The sequence below is a fragment of the Zingiber officinale genome, chromosome 6B (assembly GCF_018446385.1).
Source record: "Zingiber officinale cultivar Zhangliang chromosome 6B, Zo_v1.1, whole genome shotgun sequence".
In the NCBI taxonomy this organism is placed as follows: domain Eukaryota; kingdom Viridiplantae; phylum Streptophyta; class Magnoliopsida; order Zingiberales; family Zingiberaceae; genus Zingiber; species Zingiber officinale.
Window position 1 is genome coordinate 21,372,215 of NC_055996.1, and position 18,808 is coordinate 21,391,022.

At 37.8% G+C, this 18,808-nt stretch overlaps 1 protein-coding gene and 1 long non-coding RNA gene across 2 annotated transcripts; both read left to right on the plus strand.

The window, feature by feature from the left end:
- Positions 1–6,278: 6,278 nt before the first annotated feature.
- LOC121989988 lies at positions 6,279–7,581 on the plus strand. The gene is made up of 3 exons (XR_006114388.1): positions 6,279–6,291; positions 6,398–6,474; positions 7,523–7,581. It is a non-coding gene; the product is annotated as an uncharacterized LOC121989988 (long non-coding RNA).
- Positions 7,582–7,702: 121 nt separating this feature from the next.
- On the plus strand, positions 7,703–8,441 carry LOC121989989 (probable NOT transcription complex subunit VIP2). The gene is made up of 2 exons (XM_042544276.1): positions 7,703–7,896; positions 7,991–8,441. Exons 1-2 carry the CDS (start codon positions 7,801–7,803, stop codon positions 8,402–8,404), a joined length of 510 nt encoding a protein of 169 aa, XP_042400210.1. The 5' UTR covers positions 7,703–7,800; the 3' UTR covers positions 8,405–8,441.
- The last annotated feature ends 10,367 nt before the right edge of the window (positions 8,442–18,808 follow it).

Below are 18,808 nucleotides of genomic sequence, written 5' to 3' on the forward strand. Positions count from 1 at the left end.
TTCAACAATACATGCAATATATACTCAGCCACAAGCGGCTGGAACACATATCAATCAACCACGCAGTTAAATAAGTATCAAACACACAATTATCTACTTACTAAACTAAACTCATCCTACATGCAATCTAAACAGAATAATCTCAAATGACATGAACTTAAAATACAACTCAAATGTTTACAATAACTAAAATGCGGAAACTAAAATTAAAACTTCTTTCCTAGTCCCAAGGCTTCCATAGTCCTGGCATCACACATCCTTCGAACACCTCCTTGTCGCCTTCCTTTCTATATCTTTTCCTTTCCTGTATCTGCAGTAAGAGGAAGTGTAGTCTATAAGCAAAATTTGCTTAGTAAGCGCTATCTAACTCACAAAATCACGAATGTGCATGTATACGAAAAGAACTAGAAACTATATGCTCTAAAAAGAAATAAAGCATAAACATAACTGCTCATGTCAAACTAATAGCAAAGAAAAGCTAAGGAATCTACTCATGTAATTCTAATAGTTAATCATGCTGCTCATCTAATAGGTAAACATGAAAACTACTCATCTACTAGATAAACATGGTAGAATAAAGAACTTATTTCATTTGTTCTAACTTAATCTTTAATACTTTATGTTTATTGAAAACTCGTTTTACTTGTTCAAAAACTTATACTTATAATACTTCAAAATAATAATCAACTTCTTCTTGGGCCCAGGCATAGTACCATCTTATGCGTGTTCCCTAATAGGTTGGGGTAGCGAGCCACCAATCCTAAAAGAGCATACCTCGGTCTACCAGGGCCAAGACCTCGGAATTGGACACCTGGATTTGTTTAACAACAACCTCGGAAGTCGGGTACTAGCCTCTTCTTAAAAGTAAAATACTTATAATCTTAATTACTTCTTCTTTTAATGCCTCGGCATTTTAATAGGCACCTTGTGTGCCAAAATCCCTAAAGTCTTGACTTTTGGGATCTACTTAAGGCCTTGGCCTTTTCTTTCTTTTCTTTATCTTTCTTATACTTTTCTTATAAAAGAATGCTTCTTACAAAACTGAAATGTTTAAACAAATTCTAACACTGCAATGCTTAAACAAAATCTGCATACAAGTTTAAACAGAATCTGCATATTAAGCTTAACTAAAATTTGCATATTAAGCTTATCAAAAATCTGCATACTAAGCTTATCTAAAATCTGCATACTAAACTTAACAAAATCTGCATACTAATACTTTATAAAAAAAAATCTGCACTTGTTACATGGATTTAAACTTCTATATGATTCACACCTACTGCATGATCAAGAAATCTGTTCATGTATATCTAATAGAAAAGGAAACTAAAAGGTATCCCCGTGCATATCTAGTGGCAAATCAAACCGAAATACTGAAACTATAACAGGAAAAGCCTAATCTGCTGTTTTAGTTCATTGAAGAACAAATCTGAAATGCTATAAATGCATGCTGTCCATGCTTGTAAGAATAGCAGAAAATAGATACTGATATGCTAAAAGACAAGGCTGCACATGCTACTAAATCGACGACAAGGGCTAAATCTGAAATGCTACTAGGTGCAGTTCGTACTTGTGAAATACTCAGAACTAACTAGGTAAATCTGAAACTGTAAACAACTAAAGACTGAAAACTAAATCTGCATGCTTAAAACTTATAACGGAAAGATCTAAAACAGCAATTAAACTAAAGGCGAACGAAACTAGAAGCTAAATGAGAAATCTGCACCGTTTCATCTATTGATCACGCCTACTGCCAACACAAGAACTACCATAAACTTAAATGGGAATTCTGTACTGATATGCTTAATAGAACCACATGCTTACAATTAATCTACATACTAAACTTAATCCTTAAAGCCGTTTACACCAAAAAGGAAAATCATACTGAGCATGGACGAAAAAAGAAGGCTAACAGCAATCTAATCTACTTTACAGCAACCAATAAAACTGCAATCAAACTAAATATAAAGGAACTAATCCCCAACTAAAAGCTAGGGTTCGGATCAAGGAGAAAGATCAAATTCATTCACTTGCATAGCACTAATGATAAGGAATAGAACCGAATCAAGAAGAACAACTCCAGCAATAACAAGAAGGAACGATTCTAGCTGTAACAAAAGAATCAATCCATAAATTTCCCTAACGATTTAAGGAAACTCCTAACAAACTCCTAGAAACTTCTAGGGTTCATGCATGATTCGGAAACAAAAGAGGGACAAAGAGATTCGGAGCTATCCTACTGCAGGTGAGTAGCGACTTACCTTCGTTCCCTTGACTCACAGCCGAAGGAGAAACCTTCTAGTGCTTCTAGGGCTCGGAAGATTGAAATTTCCGGCTCCTCTTTGTGCTCTCCGTTTCTCCTCAATGAGAGGAGCTCGGATCTGTGAAGAACCCACGGGGCCTTGCCTTGGCCGACCGCCGGAGTCGAGCCCTAGCTCCGTCGGCTTCGTCTTCGCTCAAGCCGAAACGCCGTCGCGCGCAGAAGGGAGGAGGAGAGGGGAAGGGTTAGGTCACAGGAGAGGAAAATAATCCCTTCTTATAACTTAGGTATTTTCTAATTTAGTTATGGCTTAAAACCAATTCATTGTAAATTTGTTTACGAAACATCCGCAGCACACTTGGTCAGCCACGGCTTGGCTCAATGTTGGAGTCACGGGTTCGAATCCTGCCGAACACCCTTTTTTTTTCTTCTAATTATTTTCTGTTACCAACTATTCTTTAAATACTATTTGTTCCATATATGATTAACAAAACATTTCCAGACCAGTTGGTTGGCTAAGTCTGGATTCAGGTCCGGGGTCTTGGGTTCAAAACCCGGCTTCAACAAATTTTTATATATTTTTTTAAACTTCTTCCTCTTGGTAAAAATATCATATAAACTCCAAAAATTACATAAAAATACTCTATAAATTCCTGAAAATCTCTATAATTTTTCTAAAGTATTTCTAAATATTTTAAAGCACTTTTAGGACTCCTAAGGAGGAAAATTGGGTCGTTACAGTTTGTCTATCCTTTCTACCAAGTGTTAGGAGTTAACTAGTTTGAAAGACCTGACACCAGGCTGAAATCTAGCTAGATTTGTGGGACTCGATAACTAGTGTGAAGTCCAGATAGTCCAAATAGGTTCGTGGGACTCAATATCTGACGGGAAGTCCAGTTGGGTCCGCGGGACCTGACAACCGACAAAAATCTATTTGAGTATGCGGACCTGACAACTGACCGAAAGACTGAATGGGTCAAAGGCAAGTCAATCGATTGTAGTTGGTAAGTGGAGATAAGCAACTGGAAGAGAGATCCAGTGAGGACGCATTCCCCGTTGAGGAATTGTAGGCGTCGATCCAACTTAGGTCCATTTGGGAAACCTAAGCTGAGACCTTAATTAGATCCTGGTTTTGGGGAGATAGGATTTAATTACTACTCTTATTTTATTAATATTGTGCTATCTCTGTTTTGCAGGATAATTATATTTTCTATTGTCTGGACTAACCCTTTTATTACAAGGAATAAGATGATGAAAAAAGGGAGTCCTGGCTCTCGAAAGGGATCTAGGTGCCCAGAGCTGGTCCAAGTGTTGAGTGCTACTTGGAATATCGTTCTATTTTCCCTGTACAAAAATTTATACAAGCACAGAACTTTTCCTAGCAACCCATGTGCTCTTTAGAAGTTAAACTTGGATTGGAAAAGAAACTTGACATTTTTACTCCAAGTTCGTTCTTCAAAGTTAAACTTGGATTGGAAATGAAACTTAATATTTTTACTCCAAGTTCAACCCTTGTGTTCTTCATAAGTTAAACCATATTACAGAAGTTGATTAAATATCTATTTCAAGGATTAGCTTTCAGGTTGTTGGCGAGGCACTAGACCTTCTTGGTTATGGGATCATCCACCACTTCCTAGACAAAGCCTTTCAAAGAAATTGAATATTCACTACAACGAAACCCCTCATAGACATCGGTGGAACAACAACGGTTTTAAGCAAAAATCGATGTTTTTGAGTATTTTACACCAGTTTTTCCAAAAACCGGTGTCTATGAGCGCAGATTTTCGCTCATAGACATTGGGTTTTTCGGCGATGTCTATGAGTGCCTTTTTTCGTTAATAGACACCGATTTTAACAGCGATTTTTAAACCCCGGTGTCTATGAATCAAAATTCTGGCGGACTTTCTTAGCACGCTTTCTTCTGGGCTTCTCCTCGCCCACCATAAATCGAAACCCTAATCCTCAGGCGCCGATCCCGCTCCTCAGGCGCTTTCTTTTGCCTCCCGCTCCTCAGACGCTGATCCCGGCTCCCCCCGCCAACTGCACTCCTCCCCAGCCCCCGGTGTCGTCCCGTAAATCGAGTCCCTCCCACTCTTCCGCGATGTGCCCGTAATCGAGCGCTAGGCGCTCTTTCTCCGCAAACTCTGGATCTGCTCTGTGCTCTTCGACTTCTCCGACACGCTCAAGTCGGCCCGCGAGAAGGAGGTGAAGCGGCAGACGCTGTCGGAGCTCATCGACTTCGTATAATCCGGCTCCGGCCGGCTCAACGAGCAGGTACAGGAAGAGCTCGTCCGTACTGTAGACGTCAATATCTCCCGCAGTCTCCCTCCGGCTTCCCATGAAAACACCGGCGTCGAGCCCACCGACCCGGAGGAGGAGGACCCCTACCTCGACCCCGCCTGGCCTCATCTCCAGCTCATCTATGAGCTCCTTCTCCGCTACATCGTGTCGTCCGACACCAATACCAAGGTCGCCAAGCGCTACATCGACCACTCATTCGTGCTCCGCCTTCTCAACCTCTTAAACTCCGAAGACCTCTGAAGGAACGAAGATAACTCCTCCTCACCAGTCACCGGAGTTCTGTTGGAAAGACTATTGCTTTGTAAACATATCCTTTTTATTGTCTCTAGCTTGTTCGCATTTGTTTTGTGCATCGATTTGTGTGTTTTGGCTCTTTTCCGGAGCGCTGGGTTAGGTTTGAGGCCGATATCGCAAGTGTAGGCTGGATTTGTCTTGGTGCATCGATTGGGAGAGATGGTCGGAGGCGGAAGCAGGAGGGACGATGGTCCGCTGAAGATCAATAACACTAACGTCTTCGCGGTGCTTGAGACTCTCAAGAAGAAGAAGAAGTCGGACAAAGAGTCGAAGAGCAAGGGGGCGTCCAAGAGCCAAGGGAAGGAGCAGGAGAAGCAAGTGTTTTGGGCCCTGGAGCCTCTACCGTGAGCTGCACGGAAGGACCAGCTGCTGAGGGAGCAGTGAAGATAAAACCCATTCGAGGTATGGCTTCTCAAATCTCATGCATCCGACTGTTTCATGTTGGTTAGCGGTTAAGGGACATAGACCTCTTAATCTGTAGTATCAGGTTCTCCAAAGCTTAGTTCTGTTGAAAATTGGAAGTTATTACGATGTAATGTTTAGCTTCCTACTACAAGTTGCCAGTCTTACAACGTTCTGCTGTTGATCTTTCTTTGTAGTCTGCAAAATAAATTTTTCTTTAAAAAAAGAGAGGTTATTTGTAGTTCAGAAATAAGGCTCTTGTTTATTTAATTGCGCTTTTAGTTCTGTGCAACATCTAAGATAATATGATTGAATGGAGATCTCTTCTCATAGAACGAGAATTATTAACTTCTGAAGATGTTTGTGGGTTTTAGTAAATATGTTAGCTGAAAATGTTCAAATTAAACAGATAGTCCTAATAAATTTGGGTTCAGTCAATCCACTCGAAATTGGCAGGATGTCTATCCCCTTTACATTTCTAACACACTTTGTATTATTAGATACTCTTTTAAATAGTAGATGCTCTTTTCAGTGGCTATGATTCTTCATATGCTAGTTTAAATCTGGCAGTCGTGACTCCTCAAATGCAAGGAATAGCCGTGTCCCATGTATGCATATAACTATTGCCTCTTCTTTTAATTGTAAGTGACACCTCTCCTCTGCTTTTCATGTCCGTACTAGCAATAACTGTTTCAATTTCTTATCTGTAATCAATTTCTATTAGGCATAATGTTAGTACTAAATAAATATTTATGTTATGCTTGTTTATACAAGACGTGCATGCGAGTTCAGGTTTCTTTATAATTTAAGCTTGATAGCCTATCAAACAAACTTTTTCTATTATGATGTTACTTATAAGCAATTCATGTTTACAAAGGTTTCATGATGAAGATTACTTAAATGATTATTTGTATTATATGCAGTACTGGATAAACTTGATTATTCTATTGTAATGCAATATCTGATTCTGGACAGAATCATGAGGTGGATAGAGGAGGAAGAAACACTGCAATATCTGATTCTGGACATGGACGGTAAGCCTTCTTTCTTGTTGAAAATAATTATTATCAGGTTCAGATAATATCAAATTAAGGAAAAGAGTAAAATAAAAATAACCAGTTTTTGCACTTTTGAGCACAGGAGTGACTTCCATTGACAGTGATGGGATTCGCATGCTAGTAGAACTCCACAAACATGTAGAAAGAAGAGGCATCAAGGTATAGTAAGGAATCAAATTAAAGAATATAGAATCATGTTGTCTGATACCAAATATGACTGGAATGCATGCCCTCTACAATATGTGAGAATAAGCCATTTCAGGACTAGCTTGATTTTCCATTTGGTGAAATGGGAGATTATGTATACCTGATTTCATTTACAGGGACTTGAGCAACAACTCATTTGATCCTTCAGAGTTGTAGATTCCTACTCTGTGTTGTTTGCTATGAAGAAGAGTGTACTGTAATCATGTGTGAACTGTGGATATTGTAGATTTTAGAGTCAAAGTCATCATCCTGCATTAAATTTAGCATCCAAATATTAGATGCTAAGTTGTTAAAATTAAACCTCAGGAGGCCCTCCTCACCTTTTCTTGCACATGACCTTTCATAAGACTTCAACTCCTAGTGTGTTTAGCATTTGCATTCCATATTCATTACATTTCATGTGCAGCAAGCTTAGATTCTTTACCACAAATAAATTCTTAGATTTAGTGTTTTTAGAATGTTTAGGTTCTGTGAATTGTTAGAGCGTTATTTCCATTGTAAACTTGAAATTTTTTAGAATGTTTAAGAAAGTTATCTATGCTATCAAACAAATTTTTAGAGCATGGTTTAAGAAATCACAAGGTTACTAAATTGATAATCAAATCTTTATTGAGTACAACTTGACAAACTAAGCACCATCAATGTCTATGCTCCATTATGTTCTAGCTTGATGGAGAGAAGTAGAATAAATAGTTATAGACTTCAATATTCATCCCAAATTGGCTATCTGTTATTTTATGTATGGGATTTGTATCTGATGTAATTTTACTCTTGGTATTCATAATATAATTCCTTATTCTTAGCTGAGTTTCAATTGTTAGAGATGAGTAGCTTTTGTTGTTTAGTGCAGATGTTTCAATACAGTTTATGTAAATACTAACTTGACGCGGTTGTTTCTTTCTTGTTGGTTAGCATACCAAGTTTGTTAGCACCTTGCCCATGCCCTGTGCTTTTACTAGTCTTGCTTTTGCTGATCAAATTACTGGGTCTCTTGGTACAGTCAACTCTTAATGGTTCAACATCTAATCTTGTTGACTCCTCAAGCCAACCCTATACCACATTGTTTTCTAGCCAGTCTGTGGAAGTGCCTTGGTTCCATCCTTCTGGTTAGACATTCCTACATAAACTTTATTAACATATTCATGTGAAATTTTGCTTGTATGTGGAATTTTGATTATGGTTTGTAAAAAAATAGGTGATCTTCAAGGATTGCATAATATTCATGGAAGCTTCAACCTGCCAACTGTGCCTGGTTCGCTTGCATCCAGAGAGGCCGCAATGGGTGTTGTACCATCAGGTGGTGTTCAGCAACCAGGAGGAAGCATTCCTAGTGGATGGTTCTCATCAAACAGTCTTTTGGTTGCATTATCTCAGGTCTGGCATGAGTTTATTTCCACATTACTTCACTGCATCATATGGTCCTTTGAATGTGTTTTATAGTATTGATTCTGGATTTTTTTTCATGCAGATGCCTCATGGCTCTGGTGTCACAAATAGAGGGGGTATTAATGTTGTTGGAAATCATGCTTTTAGTAGTAGTAATATTAATGGAGTCATTGGGTCAATAACTGGTATTTCCTCAAGTTCAACTTATGGGAATCGTAGTTCTGTTCCTGGTTTGGGAGTTTCTCCAGTATTGAGTAATGTAGGGCCAAGACTTACAAGCTCTGTAGGCAACATTGTTGGCAGTGGTAACATGGGAAGAAGCATCAGTTCTGGAGGATTATCTGTGCTCGGTTTAGCTTCACGGGTAAACTTAGCTACTATGCATAGAGCAAGAAGGATAATGTTGGCACCAGTAAGAAACATATTTGTGTACTATCTATTATCTTTTGATGTTGTAAGAAGAATAGTTATGTGTAATTTGTGGATACCGACTTGATGTGCACAATATCTATTATCTTTTTATGTTGTAAGAAGAATATTTATGTGTTGGTTATATGGATATTGACTTGGTGTGTTTAGATACATCGGTGTATTTTTATTTGTGATTTTGTTAGTGAATTAATAATATTAACTTAATTTTATGATTTGCTTGGTGATAATATTGGTTTTTCACTATTTCGGAAATCGGATTTGTGTCGTTAAACAATATTGATATTACATCAGTTTTCCACCGTTGCAAAACCGGTGTCATTAACTAATATTACATCGGTCGTATACCGCTGCCAAAACTGGTGTTATTAACATATAATATTACATCAGTTTTACACCCGATGTCGTTAAGTGATACTACACCAGTTTTAACCCGATGTCTAAAATGGTAGACCTTTTACATCGCCTTCATAGACATCGGTCGAAAATGTAATAGACATCGGTGGAAAACCGATGTCTATGAGAGTTTTTGTTGTAGTGATTCAAACTTCTCACAGTAACCTTAGGATTAACTACAGAGACCTCAATCAAAGCACAAGATCGAAACACAAAATTGAAGCACAAAAATGAAAACACAAAATCACTAGCCTCTTATGTTGGTATTTTAGGATCCATACAAAGAACACAAACTAATTATGTAGCAAAAACAAATAATTAGTTATACCTTTCTTTGTAACTTAAAGACCTTCTGATCTTCTGCTGTATTCCTCGCCTTTTCTTGGATGTCATGTGGGCGGCGATCTACCAAGATAAAATCCACCAGAACCTTTCTTTGCTTCCAAGCTTCGGCCACCAAGAGAATACGAAGTGAAGAGACCTCCTTCTACTTCTTCTCCACCAAGCAACCAACCACCTATGTGCTCCTTCTCCTCTTCTTCTTCTTCTTCTTCTTCAAACTCCGGCCACCAAGAGGAGATGGGGTGTCAGCCCTAGAGGGAAGAAAGGGAGGAAGAAGAGGAATAGATGCCTCCGGCCTCAAGAGAGAAAGGGAGAAGAAGAGGCCGACCACCTAAAGAATAAAGAGAGAGAGCTTAGGGTTATGTCTATAGAGAGCACCCCCTCCTCCTCTTTTATATTCTTTGCTAGTGACTAATAAGGAAAGTTTTAATAAAATTCCCTTTTTATTTGCTATTATAGATGGTTACAAAAAAATAAAGAAAAGATTTTAACAAAATTAAAATCTTTCTTTTAAACCATTGTGAATAGCTATAAAAGGAAAGATTATAATAAAATTTTATTTTAAACAAAATCTTCCTTTTATTCCTATAATGGTTGGTTACAAAAAAGAAAAGATTTTAACAAAATTAAAATCTCTCTTTTAACCATTGTGGATAATTATAAAAAAGTAAAGATTTTAACAAAATTAAAATCTCTCTTTTAAACATCGTAGATAACTACAAAAAAGAAAAGATTAGAATATCTCTTTTAACCATTGTAGATAACTACAAAAAGGAAAGATTTTAACAAAATTAAAATATCTCTTTTAACCATGGTAGATAACTACAAAAAAGGAAAGATTTTAACAAAATTAAAATCTCTCTTTTAATACATTGTAGAAAGCTATAAAAGGAAAGATTTTAACAAAGTTTTGTTTTAATAAAAACTTCCTCTTTCTCTTCTCCTATGTGGTATGGTCGGCCTCTTGCTTGGACACCAAGCAAGGCTTGGCTGGCCTACATTTTGGGCACCAAATAAGGCTTGGTCGGCCCCTTGCTTGGGCACCAAGCAAGGATGTGGTCGACCCCTCATTTGGGTAAGAAGTAAAATCAAAATGGGTGAACGTGAGGCTTTATAGAGGCTACAGTAGGGACCAAGAGGAGAAATTGATTTTGGCTTCTCGATGAGCTTGAGCTTCCTATGTTCAACCCAAACACCCAACTCAAGTTCATCAATAATAACTCATACCACTAAAGAGTTATTATTGAAATACCGCACCAATCCCATATTACATTATGGGCACCTTCTTATCATGAGTGCATTAATCTCTCTATGTTTAAGATATCGAATGTCCATTAATTAAATGAGTTACTGACAACTCACTTAATTAACATCTAGCTTCAAGAGTAGTACCACTCAACTTTATTGTCATGTCGGAACTAAGTCCACCTACAGGGTTTACATGACAATCCTTATGAGCTCCTCAAGGGGACATCATCGACCTAGATAATTAGGACACAATTTCCTTCTATAATCAACAACACACCATATAAATAATATCATTTCCCAACTTATCGGGCCTATTGATTTAACAAATAAATCTCACCCATTGATAAATTAAAGAAATAAATACTAAATATATGTGCTTGTTATTATATCCGGATTAAGAGTATGCACATCCATAATAATAGAGGTTCTGTCTTTTATGCAATCAGTATAAAAAAAACAACCTCAAATGGTCCTGCTCAATACACACATAGTGTACTAGTGTAATTTTATAGTCAAGATAAACTAATACCAAATTACACTACAACCATTCCAATAGTTTGTCCCAATCCATCCTGGTTGTGAGCTACTATTTATAATTTATAAGGAACTAATAACGTGATCTTCTGTGTGACACCACACACCATGTTATCTACAATATAAATCAAATGGACAATTGCATTTTACTAAATGCAGACATTTGATCAATGTGATTCTTATTACAAAATAAATGTTCATACAAAAAGTTAGGCTTTTAGTATACATCCTAACAATCTCCCATTTATACTAAAAGACTATGCTGCCATATATGCTGCCATACATCTGATTCCCATCCCCTCAACATGCCCATGAAAAGCTCTCGCCGGAAGGGCTTTAGTGAAAGGATCTGCCAAGTTATCTTCTGATGCAATCTTGGCAACAACAACTTCTCTTCACTTTACGATGGCTCGTATCAGGTGGTACTTGCGCTCAATGTGTTTACTTGCCTTATGGGCTCGTGGTTCCTTTGAATTTGCTACTACACCACTATTATCACAATAAATTGTGATAATTTTGGGTAAACCAGGAATCACATCTAAGTCCATCAAGAAGTTTCTAAGTCATACAACTTCTTTGGCTGCCTTAGAGGCTGCCACATACTTAGCTTCCATGGTGTAGTCTGAAAGGCATTTCAGCTTAACACTCCTCCATGTTATGGCTCCACCTCCCAAAGTAAACACATACCCTAAGGTTGACTTACTATTGTCCCTATCTGATTGGAAATCCAAATCCGTGTAACCCACAAGGAGCAAATTATCTGCCTAGTAAACCAGCATATGATCTCTAGTCATTCTCAGGTACTTTAATATATGCTTTACGGCAGTCCAATATCCATGTCCTGGATTACTTTGATATCTGCTAACCATGCCCACAGCAAAACATATATTCAGTCTCGTACATAGCATTGCATACATTAAGGTTCCTACAGCCGAAGCATAAGGAACTGCCTTCATATCCTCTATCTCCTTTGATGTTTTAGGACACATCTCTTTAGATAAAGGTACTCTATGATGAAAAGGTAGAAGACCTTTCTTGGAGTTTTGCATGCTAAAATGAGCTAGGATAGTATCGATGTATGAAACTTGGGATAAGCACAACAATCTTTTCTTGTGATCCCTTATTAATTTGATCCTAAGAATATGTCCACATTCTCCCAAGTCCTTCATATCAAACTGCTTTGACAATCATACCCTTACGTCTGACAACACTTTGACATTGTTGCCAATGAGCAAAATATCATCTACGTATAGTACAAGAAATACCACCACATTTCCGTCACTCTTCTTGTATACACAAGACTCATCTGGATACTGAATGAATCTATAAGACTGGATCACTTCATTAAACCGGATGTTCTAAGATCTCGAAGCTTACTTCAGTCCATAAATAGACCGATTGAGCTTACATACAAGATGCTCTTTGCCCTTCGCAATGAATCCCTCTGGTTGCTTCATATGGATGTTTTCTTCAAGAGTTCCATTAAGGAAAGCTGTCTTGACATCCATTTGCCAAATCTCATAATCTATATGAGCGGTAATAGATAAAAGAATCCGGATAGACTTAAGCATGTCTATCAGCTAAAAGGTTTCCTCAAAATCGATTCCCTCTTTCTGAGTATACCCTTTTGCAACAAGCCTTACTTTGAAGGTTTCTACCTTCCCATTTGTCCCTCATTTTCTTTTGTAGACTCATTTACACCTAATGACTTTTACACCATTTAGTGGTTCTACAAGCTCCCAGACCTGATTAGAATGCATAGATTCTATTTCAGAGTTCATCGCACTTTGCTAAGATGCTGCATCTTTATCTTGGAGTGCTTCATCATATATGCAGGGATCAGGTTCATATTCTGTTGGTTGGTCCTAGGAAGATCGTACCGGCTCCACTATACAAAAATTTTGTACAAGTGTCGAACCTTTCCTAAACAACCTATTGTGTTCTTTAGAAATTAAATTAGGAATCGCAAACGAAACTTAACATTATTGATTTCAAATTTAACTTATCTGTTCTTAATGGTTTAGATTTGGATCGCAAACGATACTTAACATTATTGATCCAAATCCACCTATGTTATAAATTTAATTAAATATTAATTTCCAAAATTGACTTCCAGGACTGCATGACGAGGCACAAGTCCTTCTTGGATATGGGATCATCCACCACCGCCTAGACAAAGACTTTTAAGGAAAGAAAATATTTAATTTCCTTATATAACTCTAGGTTTAACCAAAAAGAACAATCGAATCACAAATTCGAAAAACAAAAAAAAACACAAACTCGAATCACAAATTCGAAACTCTAGAATCATATGCCTCTTGTGTTTAGAATTCATACAAAGAAGAACTAGCATGATGCAGAAAATAATTACTAGTTATACCTCTTCTTTGTATGCTAATAACCTCGAGATCTTCTGTCGTATTCCTCGCCTCCTCTCGGACGTCGTGTGGGTGACGATCCTCCAAGATGAACACCACCCAAAAGTTCCTCCTCCTTCTCTAGTATTCGGCCACCACCACCACCAAGGAACAAAAGAGAGCAAGGGGAAAGGAAAGAGAGAGGGTCGACCACAAGAGAGAGCTCCAACAAGAGAATAAGAATTGATACATCATGAGGCCTTCCCTCCCCTTCTTTTATAATACTTGCCCAAGGCAAAAAAGGAAAGATTTTTATAAAAATTAAAATCTTCCTCTTGTTTTTCCATTTCCCCTTTTATTTTTCCTTTTCTCCTTTAACTGATTGATTGGCCGGCCCCTTGCTGGGCACCAAGCAAGGGTGGCCGACCCTTAAAAGAAGGAAAATAATCTTTGTAAAAATTTTATAAGCAAAGAAGGAAAGCTCTTATAAAATTTTACAAGCTCTCTTTTAATTTCCTAATGTGGATGTTAAAAAAGGAAAGTTTTAAAAATTAAAACCAAGTTTTAAAATTTAAAACTTCTCTTCTAAAATTTCCTTTTTTAACATGGTTACAAAAATATAAAATTTTAAATTTAAAACTCCCTTCCTTTTTTTTCAAAACCATGAGGATGGTTAAAAAAGGAAAGTTTTAAAACTTTTAAACTTTCTTTTAAACCATGTGGTCTAATTCAAATAAGGAAAGTTTTGTAAATTTAAAATCCTTCTTTTAAAACTTGTAGTTATCTACAAAGAGAAGATTTTAAAAATTCAAAAACACCCCTCCTTATTTGGATTATGGTGGCCGACCCCTCCTTGCTTGGACACCAAGCAAAGGGCCGGCCCTCTTTGAGAAGATAGTGGCCGACCCCTATGGCTTGGTCACCAAGCCATGGGTCTGACAAAGCCATAGGGGCCAGCCTCCTCTTGGACATCAAGATGGGCTTTTCATGAGTGGATTTGAGGCATTAATGAGGCTACGATAGGGACCTAGAGGAGAAATTAGTTTTAGCCTTCCGATGAACTCGAGTATCCCGTGTTCACCCCGAACACACAACTCAAGTTCATCAATAATAACTCATTCCACTAGAGAGTTATTATTGCACTACCGCACCAATCCCAAATTACATTATGGACTCCTTCTTATCATGAGTGTGTTAGTCCCCCTGTGTTTAAGATATTGAATGTCCATTAATTTAATTGAGTTACTGACAACTCGCTTTAATTAATATCTTAGTCCAAGAGTAGTACCACTCAACTTCATCGTCATGTCGGACTAAGTCCACTTGCAGGGTTTAACATGACAATCCTTATGAGCTCCTCTTGGGGGCATTCTCAACCTAGATGACTAGGACATAGTTTCCTTCTATAATCAACAACACACACTATAAGTAATATCATTTCCCAACTTATCGGGCCTTGATTTATCGAGCTAAATCTCACCATTTGATAAGTTAAAGAAATAAATACTCAATATATGTGCTTGTTATATTAGGATTAAGAGCGTACACTTCCATAATAACTAAGGTCTTGTTCTTTTATTAAGTCAATATAAAAGAACTTACCTTAAATGGTCCTACTCAATACACTAAGAGTGTACTAGTGTAATTTATTAGTCAAGATAAACTAATATCTAATTACAATACGACTATTCCAACGGTTTGTTCCTTTCCATCTTAGTCATGAGCATCTGTTTATAATTTATAAAGAACGGATAACATGATCTTCTGTGTGTGACACCACACATCATGTTATCTACAATATAAATTAATTGAACAATAACACTTAGCAAATAAATGTAGACATTTGACCAATGTGAATCTTTTATTTCAAAAATAATTGTTTACAAAAGCTAGACTTTTAGTATACACTCTAACAATCTCCCACTTATACTAAAAGACTAAGCTTCCATATCTGTTGCCATACATCTGATTCCCATCCCCTTCCACATGCTGATCAAAAGCTTTCGCTGGAAGGGCCTTAGTGAAAGGATCTGCCAGGTTATCTGCTGATGCAATCTTGGCGATGACAACTTCTCCTCGCTTGACGGTGTCTCGTATCAGGTGGTACTTGCGCTCTATATGCTTACTCGCTTTATGAGCTCGTGGTTCCTTCGAGTTTGCAACTGTACCGCTATTATCACAATAAATTGTGATGATTTTGGGCAAACCAGGAATCACATCTAAGTCCATTAGGAAGTTCCTGAGCCATACAGCTTCTTTGGTTGCCTCAGAGGCTACCACATACTCAGCTTCCATGATTGAGTCTGAAACGCATTTCTGCTTAACACTCCTCCATGCAATGGCTCCACCTCCTAGAGTAAACACATATCCCGATGTAGACTTACTATTGTCCCTATCTGATTGGAAGTCGGAATTCGTGTAACCCACAGGGAGTAAATCGTCTGCTTGGTAAACTAGTATATAAGCTCTAGTCCTTCTCAAGTACTTCAATATATGCTTTACAGTAGTCCAATGTCCTTATCCAGGGTTACTTTGATATCTGCTAATCATGCCCACGACAAAACAGATATCTGGTCTCGTACACAACATTACATACATTAGGCTTCCTACAGCCGAAGCATAAGGAACTGCCTTCATGTCCTCTATCTCCTTTGATGTCTTCGAAGACATCTCTTTAGATAAAGCTACTCCATGCCTAAAAGGTAAAAAACCTTTCTTGGAGTTTTGCATGCTAAAATGAGCAAGGATTGTATCTATATATGAAGCTTGAGATAGACACAACATCCTTTTCTTGTGATCCCTTATGACTTTGATCCCAAGAATGTGTGCACATTCTTTTAAGTCCTTCATATCGAATTGTTTGGACAACCATACCCTTACGTCTGATAACACCTTGACATTGTTGCCAATTAATAAAATGTCATCTACGTATAGTACAAGAAATACCACCATGTTTCCATTACACTTCTTGTATACACAAGACTCATCCGGACACTGAATAAATCCATATGACTGGATTACTTCGTTAAATCGGATGTTCCAAGATCTTGAAGCTTGCTTCAGTCCATAAATGGACCGATTTAGGTTGCACACTAGATGCTCTTTGCCTTTTTCAATGAATCCCTCTGGTTGCTTCATATGAATGTTTTCTTCAAGACTTCCGTTAAGGAAAGCTGTCTTGACATCCATTTACCAAATCTCATAATCCATAGGAGCGGCAATGGATAAAAGTATCCGGATAGACTTAAGCATAGCTACTGGTGAAAAAGTCTCCTCATAATCGATTCCCTCTTTCTGAGTATACCCTTTCGCAACAAGCCTTGCTTTGAAAGTTTCTACCTTCCCGTCTGTCCCTCTTTTCCTTTTGTAGATCCACTTGCATCCAACGGCTTTTTACCATTTGGTGGTTCTACAAGCTCCCATATCTTATTAGAATACATAGACTCTATTTCAGAATTCATTGCCTTTTTCTAAGATACCGCATCTTTATCTTGGAGTGCTTTGTCATATGTCCGGGGATCAGGTTCATGTTTACCCGGGATCAAGTCCGAAGACTCTCCCAAAAACATGAATCTTTCAGGTTGCTTTACAACCCTTCCACCATGACGAGGCACTGTCTCTGGTTGTGTATCATGTGTGACACGTGTTGCAGTCTCTTGTGATACTTCATCTTGTACTGTTGGTACTAAAGTAGACGTGCCCTCTCTTATTTCTTCTAGTACAATTTCACTCATGGACTTATGGTTCATTATATAATCTTCCTCTAAAAATCAAGTATTGGTGCTTACAATGATCTTCTGATTTTTAGGATTATAAAACAAACCCCCTTTCGTTCCTTTAGGATATCCCACAAACAAACATACTTATGTACGTGATTCCAACTTGTCAGTATCTCCCTTCAGCACATGTGCTAGACTACCCCATATCCGGATATGATTCAGACTAGGCTTACGCTCATTCCATAATTTCATGGGAGTAGAAGGAACTGTTTTAGAATGTACCATATTCAGAATGTACATTGCTGTTTCCAGAGCATATCCCCAAAACGAATTTAGTAATTCTGAATAACTCATCATCGATCTTACCATTTCCATAAGAGTCATATTCCTTCGTTCTGCCACACCATTATGTTGGAGTGTACCAGGTGCAGACAATTGGGATTGAATCCTGACTTCTGATAAGTAATTCCTAAACTCTCCAAAGAGGTATTTGCCACCACGGTCAGACCGTAGTGTCTTGATACTTTTACCAAGACGTTTCTCCACATCATCCCTATATTCTTTGAACTTATCAAAGCATTCAGACTTGCGGCGCATCAAGTAAATGTATTCGTATCTTGAATAATCGTCTATAAAAGAGATAAAGTATTCATAACCACCTCTTGCCTGGATTGACATAGGACCACACAAATCAGAATGAACCAGTTCTAACACATCTTTGGTTCTATACCCCTTCGCCTTAAAAGATCTCTTGGTCATTTTACCTTCCAAGCAAGCTGCACAGGTTGGAAAGTTTTCCAACTCTAATGAACCCAAGAATCCATCAGCTAAAAGTTTTTGAATCCTACTTAAGTTAATATGACCAAGCCTTAGATGCCAAAGATATGTTTGGTTCATTTCAGAAGGTTTCTTTCTCTTATTAGAATTAGAATATATGTTATTAATTTCCATTTGTTGCTTTGTGGGAGATATTGGATTTAAAGTATATAAATTGCCAACCAATGCACCAGAACAGATAATAACCCTATTTCTCTTTATAACCACATTGTTATTAAAGGAAACAGAATATTCATCCAAATACAGTTTAGAAACTAAAATTAAATTCTTTCTAAAACTGGGTACATAAAGACAATTTCTTAAAACCAAACTTCTATTCCTATCAAAAGATAAGTAGACGTCTCCCACTGCAACAGCCGCCACCTTAGTAGCATTGCCCATATAGATGGTTATCTCTCCTTCAAATAGTTGTCGGGTTTCCTGGAACCCCTGTAAAGAGTTGCAGACATGATCAGTGGCTCCCGTATCTACACACCAGGTGCTGGTAAATAACACCGCTAAACATGTTTCAACTACTAGAGAATGAGATATACATTTATTGTTCTCTTTCCTATGAGGACAGTCTGCCTTCCAATGTCCTGACTGCTTGCAGATGAAGCACTTGCCCTTCGACTTCTTCATTCCAGCTTTATGTCCTGTACCTTGAGGTTTATTCACCTTCTTTGCTGATGCAGCCTATTTCTTCTTCTTCTTGTCTTTCGACTTAGAAGTAGAACCATTTTCAGCATAGTGAATCTGAGAATTATGACGAAATAGTCGTTCTACTGCCTGAAGTTATGTCAGTAGTTCCGTCAATGAATACATCCTTTTATTCATATTATAGTTCAGGCGAAAATGCTCAAAACTTCTGGGTAGCGTCTGGAGAATCATATCGATCTGGGTTTCCCCATCAATTTCTCCTCCAAGGATTTGTATTTCGTTCAAATAAGCCATCATCTTTAGGATATGGTCCCTGACGGGAGTACCCTCTGTCATGGTGGCTGTCATTAACTTTCTCATTGCTTCTTGCCTAGCGGCCTGATCCTGGTGACCAAAGAG

Bases quoted from the DNA above. Each gene is read 5' to 3' on its own strand.
- LOC121989989 (XM_042544276.1), top strand. From the start codon at position 7,801: ATGGGTGTTGTACCATCAGGTGGTGTTCAGCAACCAGGAGGAAGCATT. The intron at 7,897-7,990 runs GTCTGGCATGAG...TTTTTCATGCAG, and splicing joins TTTTGGTTGCATTATCTCAG to ATGCCTCATGGCTCTGGTGT.